At 45.1% G+C, this 19,928-nt stretch overlaps 1 protein-coding gene across 2 annotated transcripts in view; it reads left to right on the forward strand.

Annotated features, from left to right (window-relative positions):
• Positions 1-19,928, forward strand: part of LOC124801103 — a 140,180-nt gene that overhangs the window by 74,853 nt on the left and 45,399 nt on the right. For both annotated transcript variants that reach the window (XM_047263050.1, XM_047263051.1), the window contains one exon: positions 13,684-13,861. In XM_047263050.1, the coding sequence (XP_047119006.1) occupies positions 13,684-13,861 (178 nt within the window). The remainder of the gene's footprint in view (positions 1-13,683; positions 13,862-19,928) is intronic.

The raw sequence follows: 19,928 nt of genomic DNA on the forward strand, positions 1-19,928 counted from the left end.
CTGGAACAGGAAAGGGAGGTAATGACAGTGGCACGTAAAGTGCCCTCCGCCACACACCGTTGGGTGGCTTGCGGACTATAAATGTAAATGTAAATACATTGTATTGTTTGTTCACCGACATATGCTACTGGCACTCTCTGGAATCGTTAACCTTCAATCGTCGAGTGTACAGAAGAGCAGAGCGTTGCGGACAAGTAACGCTGGCGGTTAGTGCAACAGGCCGCAGTTCCTTGTTTTTAAGATTGATTTGTTGGCGCCAACCCCGTGGTGCTCCCGCCAATTGTTCCTCGGAGCGGGCAGCGCCTGCCCCGGTGACAGGGCGTTCCCAGTACACGCCAGGACGGGAACTCGTGGTCGCCTTTCTCCCGTTCCGGCTGCAGCTGCGCTGACTCGGCAACCCTGAGACTACCGTTGTGTTTACAAAGGAGCCAGCTGGCTGTTGAGCAAAGTGGTGCAAGTCGCGGCTACTTAACGCCCGTACTAGGGCGCCCTGCCCGCGCCCACGATCCGCCAACTCAAATAGCAGGCACTGTACTATTAAAGCCACTTTCACGCGAGCTACTGTAGACTGCTTGTGGCAAGGTCGTCTACCGCAGCGTCCCTGGCGTTTCATTTCTGTGCCGAGTCTCGCACGATACGAGTTTACATACCAGCGACAAAACTGCGTGTGTTCAAAAATGGTTCAAATGGCTCTGAGCACTATGGGACTTAACATCTATGGTCATCAGTCCCCTAGAACTTAGAACTACTTAAACCTAACTAACCTAAGGACATCACACACATCCATGCCCGAGGCAGGATTCGAACCTGCGACCGTAGCGGTCGTGCGGTTCCAATCTGTATACTGAGAAAGCAGTAAAGGAAACAAAAGAAAAATTCGGAGTAGGTATTAAAATCCATGGAGAAGAAATAAAAAACACAACACCCAGCCATCACGAGGCAGAGAAAATCCCTGACCCCGCCGGGAATCGAACCCGGGCGTGGGAAGCCAGAACGCTACCGCACGACCACGAGATGCGGGCTGCGTGTGTTGTTAGACCTTTCTGCTGTATCTTCGTTGAACCATTACGGAACGTGGGACGACGGCTAGCATCAACTTCTTGATGCAATAATTTACCAACAGCCGTATGATTTACAGAAGTTTATTTTATTTTATTAACTTCTATGTGCTACCAATTTCGGCATTACATTGTTGCCATCTTCAGACCCCCCTCGTCATAGTCGTAAAATCGCTATACACGGAGGGAGCCATATAACTGGATCCGTGAGTCAATCGTCCTGCAACAGCTCTTGGTGGCCAGGCGACACAGTCTCTAGAGCAAACAAGCTAACGAACGGAAGGATTGAAAGGCGACTTCTGTATCTAACATAGCGAGGGAAAGGCACCGACTGACAGTGAAGTCATTTAACAAGTTGATGCACTAAAACTTCCGGGCAGATTAAAACTGCGTGCCATACCGGGACAGACCATGGCATACTCCGCTGCAGAGAGAAAGGTTCATCCTCGAACGAATCCCCTAGGCTGTGGATAAGCCAGTTCTCGGCTACATATTTTTTTCCAAGCGTGCTAGTCCCGAAAGAAATGCCGGAGAACTTTCGTGCAGTTTGTGGAGTAGCTGAGGGTAGCAGATACTGGCTGATTTCTACGTGTGAGAGTGGGTCGTCATTCTTGTCTAGATAGTTCAGTCGGTACAGCATTTGCCCCGCGAAAGGCAAAAGTAGCGGGTTCGTTTCCCGGTCTGCCGGTCTGGTACACAGTCTTAATCTGCTACGATGTTTCAGATCAGCGCACACTCCGCTGCGTATATATATATATATATATATATATATATATATATATATATATATATATATATATAACCATTGTGAAAAAGTGAGGGCTATTCGCGAACAGTATAAAGATTCAGGCTAGTAAGTATTAGGAGAGACAAATATATCAGGTAACAGACTAAATTGGAAGGCGTAATTATTCCCGCAGTGTAAACGAAGTGTGGGTGACGGAGGCATGCAGCCAGGTGGATGAACGGTTGATGAACGAAGACGGTTCTGTGTGTATTGTAAAACATAAGATAATAAAAGAAAACGCAACACGGAGACGACGGCGTAATGGAAGAGGGCAGATGATACTATGGAACTTGCATGATACTCGCGGATGCGTAAAGCTGTTGAACGTAAAGCATGTCGAAATCCAGTTTTTTATCCATATCAAATGGCTAACGACGATGCCTACTTAATTTATGTACACTTTCATGCTTTGATATCTCTATTCTTCGGGAAAGGTCCTCAACTTTAGAGGCTGTGCCTTGTCAGTGCTACCATCCTTCTCTATTTTATGCTGCTCTCTTAATTTCTTGGTCGTTTTCAGTTCTTGTTGCCTCCGATATTATTTTATGCGTACAATTCCTTGCGGTATGACGCAAAGTTTTTCCTTCGGACATATTCGTTACATTTCTTTTATGATTGACTAAAAAACAAAAGGTTTTGCGTTCCACTTCGGTATTGGCAAGATGCTCCTTTTCTGCCACATTCCTCCACTGGATTTATTAACTGTTGAGCTGGTCTCCGTTCTTTAACAGCGACCTGAAATAAAACTGGGGCAAGGGCTTCTGCGGAGGCAGGGACCGTTCTGAACTTGAGGCGCCGTCTTTATCAGCGGCGTTACGGTCACAAGATACGCATCTCTGACGCCATAAATATAAATTCACAATGTGGGGAGATACTGTATCTAAATGTAACACTTGAGGTGGGCAGTAGAGATCTGCAAATCACAGCGACTGCACAGAAATCTGGACATTTAACTGGCGGATTTTGACGCTATCTTAAAAGATATAAGAGCTGATTCTGTCGTGATAACACCATTGTCAGAAGTTCGAATTCGATCGTCGTCTTCTCTTGCATAAGATACTTTAAAATGTGACACAGTGCAGGAGAATATTGTGTAACTAGTTTATGACCCTGTGCTGCCGGTTACTTCGCGTCGAAGGGCACTGTGGATTTTACCTCGTTAGTCATATCTTACTAGAATATTCCACAAGACAGTAAGTCATATACAGGGTTATTACAAATGATTGAAGCGATTTCACAGCTCTACAATAACTTTATTATTTGAGATATTTTCACAACGCTTTGCACACACATACAAAAACTCAAAAAGTTTTTTTAGACATTCACAAATGTTCGATATGTGCCCCTTTAGTGATTCGGCAGACATCAAGCCGATAATCAAGTTCCTCCCACACTCGGCACAGCATGTCCCCATCAATGAGTTCGAAAGCATCGTTGATGCGAGCTCGCAGTTCTGGCACGTTTCTTGGTAGAGGAGGTTTAAACACTGAATCTTTCACATAACCCCACAGAAAGAAATCGCATGGGGTTAAGTCGGGAGAGCGTGGAGGCCGTGACATGAATTGCTGATCATGATCTCCACCACGACCGATCCATCGGTTTTCCAATCTCCTGTTTAAGAAATGCCGAACATCATGATGGAAGTGCGGTGGAGCACCATCCTGTTGAAAGATGAAGTCGGCGCTGTCGGTCTCCAGTTGTGGCATGAACCAATTTTCCAGCATGTCCAGATTCACGTGTCCTGTAAAGTTTTTTTCGCAGAAGAAAAAGGGGCCGTAAACTTTAAACCGTGAGATTGCACAAAACACGTTAACTTTCGGTGAATTGCGAATTTGCTGCACGAATGCGTGATGGTTCTCTACCGCCCAGATTCGCACATTCTGTCTGTTCACTTCACCATTAAGAAAAAATGTTGCTTCGTCACTGAAAACAAGTTTCGCACTGAACGCATCCTCTTCCATGAGCTGTTGCAACCGCGCCGAAAATTCAAAGCGTTTGACTTTGTCATCGGGTGTCAGGGCTTGTAGCAATTGTAAACGGTAAGGCTTCTGCTTTAGCCTTTTCCGTAAGATTTTCCAAACCGTCGGCTGTGGTACGTTTAGCTCCCTGCTTGGTTTATTCGTCGACTTCCGCGGCCTACGCGTGAAACTTGCCCGCACGCGTTCAACCGTTTCTTCGCTCACTGCAGGCCGACCCGTTGATTTCCCCTTACAGATGCATCCAGAAGCTTTAAACTGCGCATACCATCGCCGAATGGAGTTAGCAGTTGGTGGATCTTTGTTGAACTTCGTCCTGAAGTGTCGTTGCACTGTTATGACTGACTGATGTGAGTGCATTTCAAGCACGACATACGCTTTCTCGGCTCCTGTCGCCATTTTGTCTCACTGCGCTCTCGAGCACTCTGGCGGCAGAAACCTGAAGTGCGGCTTCAGCCGAACAAAACTTTATGAGTTTTTCTACGTATCTGTAGTGTGTCGTGACCATATGTCAATGAATGGAGCTACAGTGAATTTATGAAATCGCTTCAATCATTTGTAATAGCCCTGTACATGCCACTCTTTTTTTTTTGGGAGGAGGCAGTTCAAGACCCCGTCAGACTATGTAGATATAGCTTTTTCTGTCATTTCCGTAAATTACTTAACACAAATGTCGGACTGGTTCCTTTCAGAAGGCCCAGACGACGCCCTCCCCATCCCTCCGCAATCCGGGCTTGTGATGCGCTTCTAACGACCTCGCCGTCGACGGCACGTTATGCCGTAATCTTCCTGCCTTACTTCATATACGTACGAGTTTTGTCTGGAATTGCTCAATGTAGACAAGTGTAATGTGCTGCAAATACGTAGAAAGAAAGATCCCTTATCATTTAGCTACAATATAGCAGGTCAGCAACTGGAAGCAGTTAATTCCATAAATTATCTGGGAGTACGCATTAGGAGTGATTTAAAATGGAATCATCACATAAAGTTGATCGTCGGTAAAGCAGATGCCAGACTGAGATTCATTGGAAGAATCCTAAGGAAATGCAAACCGAAAACAAAGGAAGTAGGTTACAGTACGCTTGTTCGCCCACTGCTTGAATACTGCACAGCAGTGTGGGGTCCGTACCAGATAGGGTTGATAGAAGAGATACAGAAGATCCAACGGAAAGTAGCACGCTTCGTTACAGGATCATTTAGTAATCGCGAAAGCGTTACGGAAATGATATATAAACTCCAGTGGAAGATTCTGCAGGAGAGACGCTCAGTAGCTCGGTACGGGCTTTTGTTAAAGTTTCGAGAACATACCTTCACCGAAGAGTCAAGCAGTATATTGCTCCCTCCTATGTATATCTCGCGAAGAGACCATGAGGATAAAATCAGAGAGATTAGAGCCCACACAGAGGCATACCGACAATCTTTCTTTCCAAGAATAATACGAGACTGGAATAGAAGGAAGAACCGATTGAGGTACTCAAGATGCTCTCCGCCACACACCGTCAGGTGGCTTGCGGAGTATGGATGTAGATGTAGATGTAGACGTTCCAGAGCTATCTTGGAAAACACACACACACACACATATGCAGGGGGTGGACAAAAATATGGAAACACTGTGAGAAATGTACGCTTGAAAATAAATGCAGGTGCCAGGGAAGCCTGCAGGCTGCGCTGTCATATTTGATTACGAACGGCCCCTGTGCAAAGTCGTCAAGCCGGCCGGTGTGGGCGAGCGGTTCTAGGAATTTCAGTCCGGGACCGGGCGACCGCTACGGTCGCAAGTTGGAATCCTACCTCGGCCATTGATGTGTGTGATGTCCTTAGGTTAGTTAGGTTTAAGTAGTTCTAAGTTCTAGGGGACTGATTACCTCAGAAGTTAAGTCCCATAGTGCTCAGAGCCATTTGAACCATTTTTTTGAACCAAAGTCGTCAATACGGAGCATGTGTCAGTCGCGGTCAGAACAGTGTTCTGTGTGGTTGTGAGTCCGTTATATCGGAGCTCCTTAACCAAAGGAGCCAAAGTGTTTAGTGTTTCAAGTGGCACCGTTTTGTAGATTTATAGCTCATAAAAGGAAAGCGTGAAAACATCATCCGCCAAGTCAGAACGCAGACGAAAGTGTGTGAGTGATCGTGACAGATGGTTATTAAACAGCACTGTGACGCAAAATAAGAGTAACGCAGCCGAATAAACCCTGCAGATCTGAATGTCACACTCGCGCAGCCTGTCAGCACGAAACATTTAGGAAGCTCCATCAGCAGGGAATTAGAGGGTGAGCCGTGATTGCAAAACACTCAACAGTGATGCAAATGTCTGTAATAGGAAAACGTGCTGCCGAAGCCATAAAACCTGAACTTTGGAGCGATGGAAGAAAGTCATTTGATCGGATGAGTCTTGTTCCACACTATTCCCAACTTATGGCCACGTTTACGCCCGTAGAGCGAAACATGCCGGCGGCTCGGTGTTTATTTGGGCAGCCACATCGTTGTATTCCATGGCCCGTATGGTTAAATGACTCTGAGCACTATGGGACTTAACTTCTGAGGTCATCAGTCCCCTAGAACTTATAACTACTTAAACCTAACTAACCTAAGGACGTCACACACATCCATGCCCGAGGCAGGATTCGAACCTGCGACCGTAGCGGTCGCGCGGTTCCAGACTGTAGCGCCTAGAACTGCTCGGCCAGTCTGGCCGGCGCCCGTATGGTTACTATGTATAGTCTCACAACTGACAAGAATTATGTGACCGTAATCATTGATCAGGTCCATCACATGGTACAAATGTTTGTTCCTCAAAGGTCATACTGTGTTGCGAGAAGACAGAGCCTCCGTTCACTCAGTGGTTTTGTGAGCAGGAGGATGAATTATCGCGTTTCCCCTGACCGCCAGAGTCACCAGATCTCAGTATTATCGAACCTTTGAGGTCTACTTCGGAGAGAAAGGTCACTGATCGCTATGACTCTCCATCGTCGTTACCTAAAGTAGCCACCATTGTGCTGTAAGAATGGTATAAGATTCCCTCGAAAACCATACAGGCCTCGTGTTTGTCCATTCGCAGACGACAGGACGCTGTTTTGTACGCTAAGGGTTTCCTACAGCATACTACCCATGGTTATGTGCTGTGTTTTTGGCGTTTCTGTCTTTTTGTCTATCCCTGTAGATACCGTAACAGGAATGGTATTTGTGAAAAATGATGATATGAAGTATAAATTTAAATCTTGCGAAGTCTTTTCTGAAGGTGGTAGTCTGTAATGTAGCCCTTGTATGGAAATGAAACATGGGCGATGAACAGTACAGACAAGAAGAGAAGTGGAGCTTTTGAAATGTGGTTAAGATAAGCGGCGTAATCGGATAACTAATGTCAGGGTGCTCAATCGAACTGGGGAGAAAAGAAATTCGTGGCAAAACATGATTAAATGAGAAATCGGTTGATAGGACATATCATGACGGATCAAGGAGTCGTCAGTTTGGTACTGGAGGGAGGTGTATGTGATTTTTTTGGGGGGGGGGGCGGAGGGGGAAATTTGAGAGATGAGACCAAGACACTTTGCAATGAAGAACCACAACAATAACATAAATGCGATAACATAAATGCGACGCTATTATTCAAGTCGTTATAAATTAATATCCCAGATCAAGCCCAGGATCGACGGTATCGAACAAACCAGTGTATAATGACGTCATTGTATGCTTTTTGAGGGGAATGTTAGCATGTCAACTACCCGTCCGTTTATGCCGGATTTTTCAAGCCAGAGCAGCTGTTTCACCTTCGAGAAACTCGTCAAAAGGCTGACTGATCATGCTGTAGTTCTACGAAAATGGAAAAAGTCTGGAAACTGGTGGCAGTGAGACCCGCTGAGAAGGGATTCGGAGCCTCTTTGATATGCGTCAAGGATTCGAGAACCAACCTCCAAATCTTCCGCGCCTTCCGCCCCCTGCCTCTTTCCTCGTGCTCACCATTTCATGGCAGTCGGGTATAGAATGAGCTAAGCCCTAACCCGCTCCTCTGGATTAGTCCGGGTCCGTCGGCTGGCTACGCGAGTGTAATCGCTGAGTAAGCACGCTGGCGCTTCATACCAGCCTTTACGGTCGACGCCCCCCATTTCCTTTGCTTACCCCTCCGTTTTACAGCCGCCAGCGCTCCCGTTACGACGCAAACGCTGGTTTATGAGCGCGGCCCTCACTCTGCGCCATCTATCAATGCCAGCTGTATTTGGTACTTTCTGGGAGCAGGGAACTCTAGTGGGCGGTTTTCACGTATTCGTTCTAAATTTCGGCCCTGTTCCAACTAATACAGATAATATTCGTGAGAAATGATGCGGGAGTCCCTCTCGTTGTTCATTACATGATAGCAGGTCAGCAACTGGAAGCAGTTAATTCCATAAATTATCTGGGAGTAGGCATTAGGTGTGATTTAAAATGGAATGATCATATAAAGTTGATCGTCGGTAAAGCAGATGCCAGACTGAGATTCATTGGAAGAATCCTAAGGAAATGCAATCCGAAAACAAAGGAAGTAGGTTACAGTACACTTGTTCGCCCACTGCTTGAATATTGCTCACCAGCTTGGGATCCGTACCGGATAGGGTTGATAGAAGAGATACAGAAGATCCAACGGAGAGCGGCGCGCTTCGTTACAGGATCATTTAGTAATCGCGAAAGCGTTACGGAAATGATAGATAAACTTCGGTGGAAGGCTCTGCAGGAGAGACGCTCAGTAGCTCGGTACGGGCTTTTGTTGAAGTTTCGAGAACATACCTTCACCGAGGAGTCAAGCACTATATTGCTCCCTCCTACGTATATCTCGTGAAGAGACCATGAGGATAAAATCAGAGAGATTAGAGCCCACACAGAGGCATACCGACAATCTTTCTTTCCACGAACAATACGAGACTGGAATAGAAGGGAGAACCGATAGAGGTACTCAAAGTACCCTCCGCCACACACCGTCAGGTGGATTGCGGAGTGTGGATGTAGATAGAGAATAACGCTACGGAAATTCCAGCCTTTCAGAGATGGACATTCTCTCGAAGTCCTGGTTCCACACATTTAATGCGAATAATCGTCAGCATAAGACGTATTAATTGAACGTTCCCTAACCATCTTCACCAACCACACTATGAAACGGGGAAGGTGGGGTAAGTGGTCAGAGGATGCGAGGGGGCGGAAGTGGCCACTTCCTATGTTTTACCCTAAACAGCGTTGCTGCCTGTCCAGAAGGGATCACATCAGTTCTTGTATACACCAGTATCGTTATCAGTGAGTTTCACAGAGGAAGCTTGTTCCGTTATTTTCAAGTAAAAATTTTCAGGCAAGCCATTCTTGTTACCTCATTTAAACTTAGAGCAACACTTGTTTGCAATATGAGTGTGTAAACACTGTTTTTGGTGTGAAAATGTGGTTCCTTGTTGTTTCTTTCGGATTGATAGTTTCATCTATGAACCATTAATGGCTGACATGGCATCCTATCGGGAAAAAATGGCCACGCTACTCGGTGAGAAAAGTGGCCGAGTCAGGCATTGTTTGCAAAATTTTTTTTTCAATCTCTTTACCCCACTGAGAGTTTGTTACTTAAATGCATCACACATAATACTACAGACCGATTTCTAAATCCTATTACATTCAAAACTACCACCCATCGTTGCACCCCTTTGTGACGATTTTGGATTAATAAATTAATGTTATTTAAAACTACAAAACCACCTCTGTTCTCTTATATTTCCCGTAATACAAAAATATGATTGAAAACGGTCTGATTTAGCTACTTGGTATTCTTTGAGATACTAGAGCATCATGGTGCGTAGAAAATATGTCCAGAAACCGAAGCAACAAACATGTGACCGCGTTGCGATGGAAAATGCGACTGAGTCGCTAAAGAATAATTAGATGCGTTCTTCTATAGCAGGAAAGCAATTTCAGGTATTACATGCGCTGAGAAGAAGAGCTCTAGGAAAAATAGAGATGCTGTAGGTGGTAAAAAAGATTGCGGGAAACTTATGAAGCGTGTTCAATAAAGAACAAGAACAAGAAGGTCAAGAACACCAAAGTGTTTCCTGTTAAAGGAAGACGCCCAGCCAATATGGCATTACTTCAGCTGAGAGAGGATTGATGTCCACTTTCCGAGTATGTATGACTGGACTGGCCGCTTTACCCTATTAGTTTCGGAAGACTGGCGCCTACGAAATGTTCATTCTGTTCACTATGTATTTTTGTACTTGCAAATGTTTAGAGTGATACCTTATGATATGTAAATTCAGAGTATGCAAACGACGACTTGCTACCGATAGACATGGTGTGGTGGAAATACAATTTACCATAGAGTGGCCACCTTAACCCACCATCCCTTACCCATTACTTGAATGTGACAGTGTAAAAGTAAGAGATATCAGGAAAGTTCGGTATATAGAATCAGAAAATAAAGTAAACAAGAGTTACAAACAAAATGCCTGTACTGGCCTTCAAAGTAATCACCATGAGCTGCGGTTGTAAAGCTGTTGGGAAGTGTTAGCAAAATGTTCTCGGGGAATCGCTCGAATCACCGTGGTCATGCGTTGTTGGATATCCGCATCATTACAGGAGACGGTATCTGGTGCTACAAGTACGATCCGATGACCAAGCGACTGTCCTGGCATGTGTATTGCCTCCCCCCTTCTCCCCCCCCCCCCCGCCTCCCTCCCCCCTCCACCCGGAGTTAGAAATTCATGGCGGATCGAGCCGTTGCTATCGAAAAAGCCTATCAACATCTCCTTAATCTTGAATTTTGTCAGGCGAGTTTTTTTGGGAGGTGGGGAAGACGATGAACAACATGCCTCTGACTGTCGCTTGGTTTCCGGATGTATTGGTAACACCAGGTCTCATTTCCAGTAAAGATAGCCAACAGCCTATGACGACGGTGCTTCGAGTGATTCCACAAGAAGCGTTTTCTGACGGTCCCCACCAGCTTCACAGCCGATGTCAGAAGTGTGTAGTAGCTAATGGTGGTTACTCAGAACGCCAGTACAAGTGTATTGTTCGTAACTCTTTGTTTCCTTCATTTTCTGAGAGCATTCACTGAACTTCTCAGACGCACCTTGTGTAAGCTGTATGCTAACCATCAAACGGATTTCTTACAACATTCAATCAAATATTATCAACCATTACCCATTAATTCTCATTCATCGAAATCAAACATTGATTTAAAAAGAGCTATGGAATTTTTGAATAAATGTAATCCTATCCTGTTAAGTCCGAGAAAATACCTGGAAGATTGAGAAAGAGGTGGCTGTATCCCACTCAGGACGATAGAATAATACAAAAATCAGTTGTTCCCAGTAACATTAATTTCATAGAACTTAAGCGTTTTCTAGCAGAATGCTATGATCTACACAACTTTACGTTAGGTATCGGACGGCGTTTTTTTAAAGGAAATTTAGTGTTAATAACTTCAGAAACTATTGTGCATAGTGATAATACAAGAAAACATTAAAGTTTGGAAGTATAATACAAATATTTCCTTGTGGTGTGTCTGGGTTATCTTATATCATGTGAATAAAATCTGTACACTTTGGGACATTTCAGTTTTATCTGACCACTGTTACAGACTCCTTTTTTTCCCTTCCTCTTCTTCACTCAGATGATGTGATCATTGTGTTCAGCTAACAGCCAAATAATTCAGCATGGTTCTTTAGGAACGTCATAGTTGCACATATGAGTAATAATTAACCATTGGAAACGGCTGGGCGATTGTGAATTTTGTAAGTAGCGTGTGCTCGACCACTGACATTGCCGCGTTGCTTTTTGATTGTGTGTATCGCAGCTTTTGCGGCGTTACCATTTCCTTACGTCAGTGCAATCTGCTGTTGTGCGATTTGTACTCGCAAGTCTCCTTGGGATGTAAGACCAGATCCCAGATGTGGTTCCGCAGGTGAACCCGGGAGTAAGCGTATCAAAGAGACCACATGTTTCACGTGTGAAAGTAGTGCTGAAGTGAATGTTTTATGATGTTTCGTTTGTTGGTATTTTTTTCGTTCACGATCATGTATCATATGACAGAACTTCGATAGAACTTTGCTGTGTAAATGTGTCCAGATAATATTCCAGTTTATATGACGCTGAATTTCCTCTAGATGATTTTTCTGGCTGTTCTTCGTTAGACACAGATATGTTTGTTTGGTGCGTCGTGCTGCGGATTGCGGTTCTTGTGTATGCGGCACAGAGACATGGCTGACATAGAAATAAGTGTCCAAGGAATAGAAAAGCAACTGAAATCACTCAACAGAGGAAAGTCCACTGGACCTGACGGGATACCAATTCGATTCTACACAGGGTACGCGAAAGAACTTGTCCCCCTTCTAACAGCCGTGTACCGCAGGTCTCTAGAGGAACGGAAGGTTCCAAATGATTGGAAAAGAGCACAGGTAGTTCCAGTTTTCAAGAAGGGTCGTCGAGCGGATGCGCAAAACTTTAGGCCTATATCTCTGACATCGATCTGTTGTAGAATTTTAGAACATGTTTTTTGCTCGCGCATCATGTCATTTCTGGAAACCCAGAATCTACTCTGTAGGAATCGACATGGAGTCCGGAAACAGCGATCGTGTGAGACCCAACTAGCTTTATTTGTTCATGAGACCCAGAAAATATTAAATACAGGCTCCCAGGTAGGTGCCATTTTCCATGACTTCCGGAAGCGTTCGATACAGTTCCGCACTGTCGCCTGATAAACTAAGTAAGAGCCTACGGAATATCAGACCAGCTGTGTGACTGGATTGAAGAGTTTTTAGCAAACAGAACACAGCATGTTGTTCTCAATGAAGAGACGTCTACAGACGTTAAAGTAACCTCTGGCGTGCCACAGGGGAGTGTTATGGAACCATTGGTTTTCACAATATATGTAAATGACCTAGTAGATAGTGTCGGAAGTTCCATGCGGCTTTTCGCGGATGATGCTGTAGTATACAGAGAAGTTGCAGCATTAGAAAATTTCAGCGAAATGCAGGAAGATCTGCAGCGGATAGGCACTTGGTGCAGGGAGTGGCAACTGAACCTTAACATAGACAAATGTAGTGTATTGCGAATACATAGAAAAAAAGATCCTTCATTGTATGATCATATGATGGCGGAACAAACACTGGTAGCAGTTACCTCTGTAAAATATCTGGGAGTATGCGTGCGGAACGATTTGAAGTGGAATGATCATATAAAATTAATTGTTGGTAAGGCGGGTGCGAGGTTGAGAGTCATTGGGAGAGTCCTTAGAAAATGTAGTCCATCAACAAAGGAGGTGGCTTACAAAACACTCGTTCGACCTATACTTGAGTATTGCTCATCAATGTGGGATCCGTACCAGGTCGGGTTGACAGAGGACATAGAGATGATCCAAAGAAGAGCGGCGCGTTTCGTCACAGGGTTATTCGGTAAGCGTGACAGCGTTACGGAGATGTTTAGCAAACTCGAGTGGCAGACTCTGCAAGAGAGGCGCTCTGCATCGCGGTGTAGCTTGCTGTCCAGGTTTCGAGAGGGTGCGTTTCTGGATGAGGTATCGAATATATTGCTCCCCCTACTTATACCTCCCGAGGAGATCACGAATGTAAAATTAGAGAGATTCGCGCGCTCACAGAGGCTTTCCGGCAGCCGTTCTTCCCGCGAACCACACGCGACTGGAACAGGAAAGGGAGGTAATGACAGTGGCACGTAAATTGCCCTCCGCCACACACCGTTGGGTGGCTTGCGGAGTATAAATGCAGATGTAGATGTAGAGTGAAAACGTTTCACGTTAGTGCGGCTGCGCTTATCACTTGGAGCCCTTCAGAGAGCAGTGCCACACCATTTTACTTTTATTTGTGGTGGGTGAACGACGTGTCTCGACCACGGGATGTGTCTGTTGCAGACGGAGGAGGGCTCCAGCGTGGGCTCGTCGGCGGCGACGGCGACGCTGCAGGGCCTGGCGTGCGGCACGCTGCTCTACGTCGTCTTCTTCGAGATCCTCCAGCGGGAGGCCAAGGGCATCCGCCAGTACTTCGCCACGGCGGCCGGCTTCCTCATCATGTTCGCCGTCCTCATCACAAGTGAGTGCCCCACCACGTCTGTCTCCAACTGCGCCACCAGTATTCGTACAGCAGTATCTCCACTCTGTCTCCTCCAACACCTTTGATTACATCAAGGAAATTTCTCTTTTGTGTCTCTGAAGTCAGGCAATAACACAACAAAGTTAGCTCTCAGAGACATATCAGTCGGCAGACTTTCCAGTGTGAAACCTGTAGCGCTGCCGGACTTGACTTACGAGCAATGTCTCTTACGCATTTTGACACACAGGGCGTGTCAGGGCTCCTGTTTACAACCGTGGGAAGGAACACCACAAACGGTGGGTGGAAGTGGATAATTTACCCGTACGCCCATTTGCAAGATAGCATTCCACATGCTGTCGAAGAGAATCCAGGTAGCAGTACACCACATTTCGGCGTACTACGAGATACGTAGTCGAGTTAAATCGGGTGATGCTGCAGGAATTAAATTAGGAAATGAGACGCTTAAAGTAGTAAATGAGTTTTGATCTTTGGGGAGCAAAATAACTGATGATGGTCGAAGTAGAGACGATATAAAATGTAGACTGGCAAGGAAAGCGTTTGAGAAGAAGAGAAATTTGTTAACATCGAGTATAGATTTAAGTGTCAGGAAGTCGTTTCTGAAAGTATTTGTATGGAGTGTAGCCATGTATGGAAGTGAAACGTGGACGATAAATAGTTTGGACAAGAAGAGAAGAGAAGCTTTCGAAATGTGGTGCTACAGAAGAATGCTGAAGATTAGATGGGTAGATCGCATTACTAATGAGGAGGTATTGAATAGAATTGGGGAGAAGAGAAATTTGTGGCACAACTTGACTAGAAGAAAGGATCCGTTGGTAGGGCATATAATGAGGCATCAAGGGATCACCAATTTAGTATTGGAGGGGAGCGTGGAGGGTAAAAATCGTAGATGGAGACCAAGAGATGAAAACACTAAACAGATTCAGAAAGATGTAGGTTGCAGTAGGTACTGGGAGATGAAGAAGCTTGCACAGGATGGAGTAGCATGGAGAGCTGCATCAAACCAGTCTCTGGACTGAAGACCACAACAACAACATGAGATACGTGTCTTAGTATCTTCTGAAGGAACTTCACCGGCAGTTCATATATACGTATTATCTTCAACGTCCGTAGCGTCGTCCAGTTGCCGATACCGCGCGAGAACTTTTACTGAAAGCTTGTTGCGCAAACTGTTTGTGTTTGAATTTGTAGGATGTGAGGCGCGCCAGTTATGCAAAACACCTTTTTTTCTCAGAACCCAAACATGTTTCAGCACCACTGCGCCATCATCAGTGGGTTTCCGTTTTATTTGTTCTTTACACTAGATGTGTATGATTTTTCCGGATCACTTGTGTATTATTTACTACAGGTAGCTTGTCATGTTTTCGTGCGGCAAGCCGTTTTATTCTGCGCATCATGGTGAGGTGCCGTGATGCACACGTAAATGTAACACGTCTTTTGTACAACACCAAGTGTAAAGAGTAAATAAAACGGAAACCCACTCATGATAGCACAGTGGTGCTGAAACATGTTTGAGTACTTGGGAAAAACGGTGTTTTGCATAACTGGCGGACCCCACATCCTACAATTTTAACTGCAATCACGGTCAACATAAGGAGCTGGAAATCCAAATGATGAATATATGTTTGTGTTTGGTTTTCGGGTGAGAGTAAATTTGGATGAAAGAGATCGAACAACAAAATTTGTTAGACGAGAACGAATCGATAGGACATATTTTCTTGAGGGTAGTTTTGTTCTGTCGTTGCAATTATAAAAATGCGTGTTGTTTATTTTTGTTTTTTGTTTTTTGTTCCACCAGACGCGTTTCGCTTTATTGAGGTAAAGCATCATCAGAGGGCTGTAATAAAAGTTATTTACATTTAGATTTGCTTTTGGATCGAAAAACAACTAGTTAATAGTATGTTGATTTTCGGTTGTTGTCTCGCTTACATTGGAGAATCAGTGACCAAAGAAGAAAAACATTTTTAAAAAATGTTCAAATGTGTGTGAAATCTTATGGGACTTAACTACTAATGTCATCAGTCCCTAAGCTTAAACACTACTTAACCTAAAGTATCATAAGGACAAACACACACACCCATGCCCGAGGGAGGACTCGAACCTCCGCCGGGACCAGCCGCACAGTCCATGACTGCAGCGCCCTAGACCGCTCGGCTAATCCCGCCCGGCAGAAAAACATCAACGATGTGCTAGCAGACGGCATTTCCCGATGTAAGCGAGAAAGCAAGCGAAAATCACCGTAAGTACAAACCAAGATATTGTTAACGAACTGTTTTTCGATCCCGCAACAAATCAAAATCTATATAACTCAGTTACAGACCACTGATGATGCTATACCTCAATAAAGAGAAACGCGTCTGGTGGAAAAAAAATGCATTTTTGTCGTTGCAGCGAGAGAACAAAAACACCCTCAAGAATTATAAAGCAATTACAGACAATATGGCCACACAAATGAAGAATTTAATGACAGTAGTAGATCGTCTCTTTATTCTCTTTGAAACTGGCTCTCCACACATTTGTATGTTCGCTCGTTTTTCACATAAGATAGGTAACAGCCATCTCCTCACCGTAACGTTATTTTTCTTTCGTTTCTCTTTTCATCGCTGCATTTTACATATGAAACGCCAGATTGTACGGCTCTGGATCACCCAAGATTGCAAAATTTCACTTTGAATCGAAAGTTTGATATCTCCAGAAGAGTCTTATCCTATGTTTTGGGCCTTGTAGCTCTTGTGCTGCAACGTGACATCCCTACGCATGAAGCTATTACAGGAGCACTGTGTGTGTTGTACTGGTAATTACAATTACTCAGTGAAGAGCCTTTCATCATCGTTCCATAAAAGTGCCTTTCGTCAGGAGCACGTCAAACACACACACACACACACACACACACACACACACACACACAAAAGGTTTTGTTTTGTCACCTCGCAAACATGAATCCGGATATCCTTGATGCTTTTTAGGATGTCAACAGAAGCAGAAGGCCTACACCAAGCAAATGGAACGAGGCCAGCAAGTCCCACGGTATTAGAAAAATGGAGGCAAGACATCCACCATTTCTAAGCTAACTACTTTTTCATGTATTGTTGTCTCCGTGATAATAGGCCAATTAATCTTCCTCCTCTCCTCGAGCCCACTTTCTTTGCAGCCAAGCAAAATACAGGCAAAGAAACCACCAAGTTGCCATACTACGTAAGAATACGTCCGTGGCTATACTTTATACTGTCGTTAATATGGCATAAAAGTTCTGTTTCTGTCGTGTGGTGTTAATCAAACGAATTGTCGCCTTCGTTTCACCGACGCTCTGCCCTCCTCTATTGTCAGCGTGGGCTTATTTAATTACCTGGGCATATCACTAAATTCGAACACTGTTTTCGGAGCATGAGTCACGTTGGAGGAAGAAGTAAAGATTTCATTAGATATTTAACTTTTGCTTTGTTTCGTAGAACGATACGATAGCAAGTGCTTCTCTGCGTACGCATCTGTCAGCAGAGTGTCTCCGAACGCGTTGTGCTAATGTATTTCCTAAGTAAAAGATCAGAGAAGCTGCAATTGTGCATTTTCTATAGTGAAATGTTCCTCTGTCTGCCCTTTACCATCGAGAAATTACCGAAGTGCTTTTCCTGTTTGTTTTTTATGGCGTTTATTGTGTTATGTTGATAATCGGAAACTCACAGATGAACCCTCGAATATTTACTTACATTTTCAGCCGCACGCAAATCTATTGGTTCGAGGTACACTGCCTTACTTGTCGAACTGGTCACTGATTCTACCCCGTTAGACACGTATACATGTATCAGGCGTTAATCTGCTTCTCTGGCCTATACTAGTCAGGAAACACGGTTAAAATATTCCAATCACTTAGTTTCGACCATGCTTGGAAAGACCCTTCCAAATATTCTCAGCGGGGAAGTTCTCTGCCTAACTCCCAGCTGCTTAGGATATGGCTGTACAGATTTGTGCCTTGAAATGGATCGCACCGCCAAGAATAAGCCTTGACTGCGGATTACATTACAAATAAGAAATGAAATTGTAATACAATTCGTCGGCGTCCCACACGAGAACGTATACTAACAGCTACATGCACATATCTGCCACAGATGTCCACGTATCCTGTTTTACAAGGCGGTCAAGCATGTTTTTGACTTGGGATGTTGTCCCAACAACAGCGATCAAGGCTTTCGGGTGGCTTCTCTTGGTCATAAGACAAATGCCGGAACTCTGAATCCACACCCAAATACTCTCGATTGAGAATGCCCCGTGCTCTCCTTCTAGAACACGAAGACATGCCCAGAACTTTTCGGGCGTTCCATACCTACAAGAGCAAGAAATGAAGGTTAAAAAGAAAATGAAACACCACTGCTATTTACGGGATTCATTAAGTTTACAACATGTAAAGCAAGAAATATAAAGTAAAATGTACGTCCACTTGCCGCACTTTATTTCGACTGGCCTTCACATTTAGGCGAGTGAATAATGTGCGCAGTTACGGTCATTTGCATTTTTTTCCGCCAACGCTGAAGAGTTACATCAGCAGAATGCAGTAGCTTAGAGTCTCCGCTTAAGTATAGCATTTCTTGTTTACGGTACACTGAAAAGTATCATTTTTAGAGTGTTCCCAGGTTTCCTGCAAATGTATGAGTGGTTTTTGTGAGCAGAAAAATGGGGCATTTGGCTAATTCAGTGCGCACCGAGTAACGGGGCAGGCTTAAAAGATTATAAGCATCTTCTTCATAGCGTGGTGGTCCATATTTGGAACGCAATACAACGGTGACTCTGCGTGGCATGGGTTCGGGGAGTATTTGGTAGGTTCGCGGAAGTATTCGGCACCAGGTCGCGTAATTCCAGTAAATTACGGACTGGTAGACTGTGGGCGTGGAGTTGGCGTGTAGTGTTCTAGATGTGTTCCACTGGGTTCAGATCAGGCACGTCTGGTAGACAGTACATCAACTTGAGTTTACCATCATGCTCCCCAAACCGCTGTAACACGGTTCTGGCATTGTGACACGGGAGATATTCTTCTGGAAGATGCCATCGGCGTCGAGGAAGACATTAGGTGCCACGGAATGCAATTAGTCTGCAGTAAAGTTCACGTAGCCAGCAGCTACCGCAGGTCCCATAGAGGCGAGGGCGAATGTTGTCGTATCATAATACTGCACCGACCGACTTGCGTCTGTGGCGCAGTGTTTGTTTCGACCAGCAGTTCGTCTCGATGACGGCGTACCTGGACATGACAGTCGATCTCTGGAGATTGATCCGGCCATGCGACACGTTTCCGTTTATCCACGCTCCAGTCTCGATCATCCCGTGCTACCGCAGGTCCCATAGAGACGAGGGCGAATGTTGTCGTATCATAATACTGCACCGACCGACTTGCGTCTGTGGCGCAGTGTTTGTTTCGACCAGCAGTTCGTCTCGATGACGGCGTACCTGGACGTGACAGTCGATCTGGAGATTGATCCGGCCATGCGACACGTTTCCGTTTATCCACGCTCCAGTCTCGATCATCCCGTGTTACCGCAGGTCCCATAGAGACGAGGGCGAATGTTGTCGTATCGTAATACTGCACCGACCGACTTGCGTCTGTGGCGCAGTGTTTGTTTCGACCAGCAGTTCGTCTCGATGACGGCGTACTTGGACGTGACAGTCGATCTGGAGATTGATCCGGCCATGCGACACGTTTCCGTTTATCCACGCTCCAGTCTCGATCATCCCGTGCTACCGCAGGTCCCATAGAGCCGAGGGCGAATGTTGTCGTATCATAATACTGCACCGACCGACTTGCGTCTGTGGCGCAGTGTTTGTTTCGACCAGCAGTTCGTCTCGATGACGGCGTACCTGGACGTGACAGTCGATCTGGAGATTGATCCGGCCATGCGACACGTTTCCGTTTATCCACGCTCCAGTCTCGATTATCCCGTGCCCACTGCAGCCATAATTGACTATGTCGTTCGGTCAACATTGGAGTTCGTAGGGTTCGCAGTGTTCTGAACGGTGCGATCCAGAACCAGCACTGTTGAACTGTGTCGTCATATCAGTCACATAT

The sequence above is a fragment of the Schistocerca piceifrons genome, chromosome 1 (assembly GCF_021461385.2).
Source record: "Schistocerca piceifrons isolate TAMUIC-IGC-003096 chromosome 1, iqSchPice1.1, whole genome shotgun sequence".
Lineage (NCBI taxonomy): Eukaryota > Metazoa > Arthropoda > Insecta > Orthoptera > Acrididae > Schistocerca > Schistocerca piceifrons.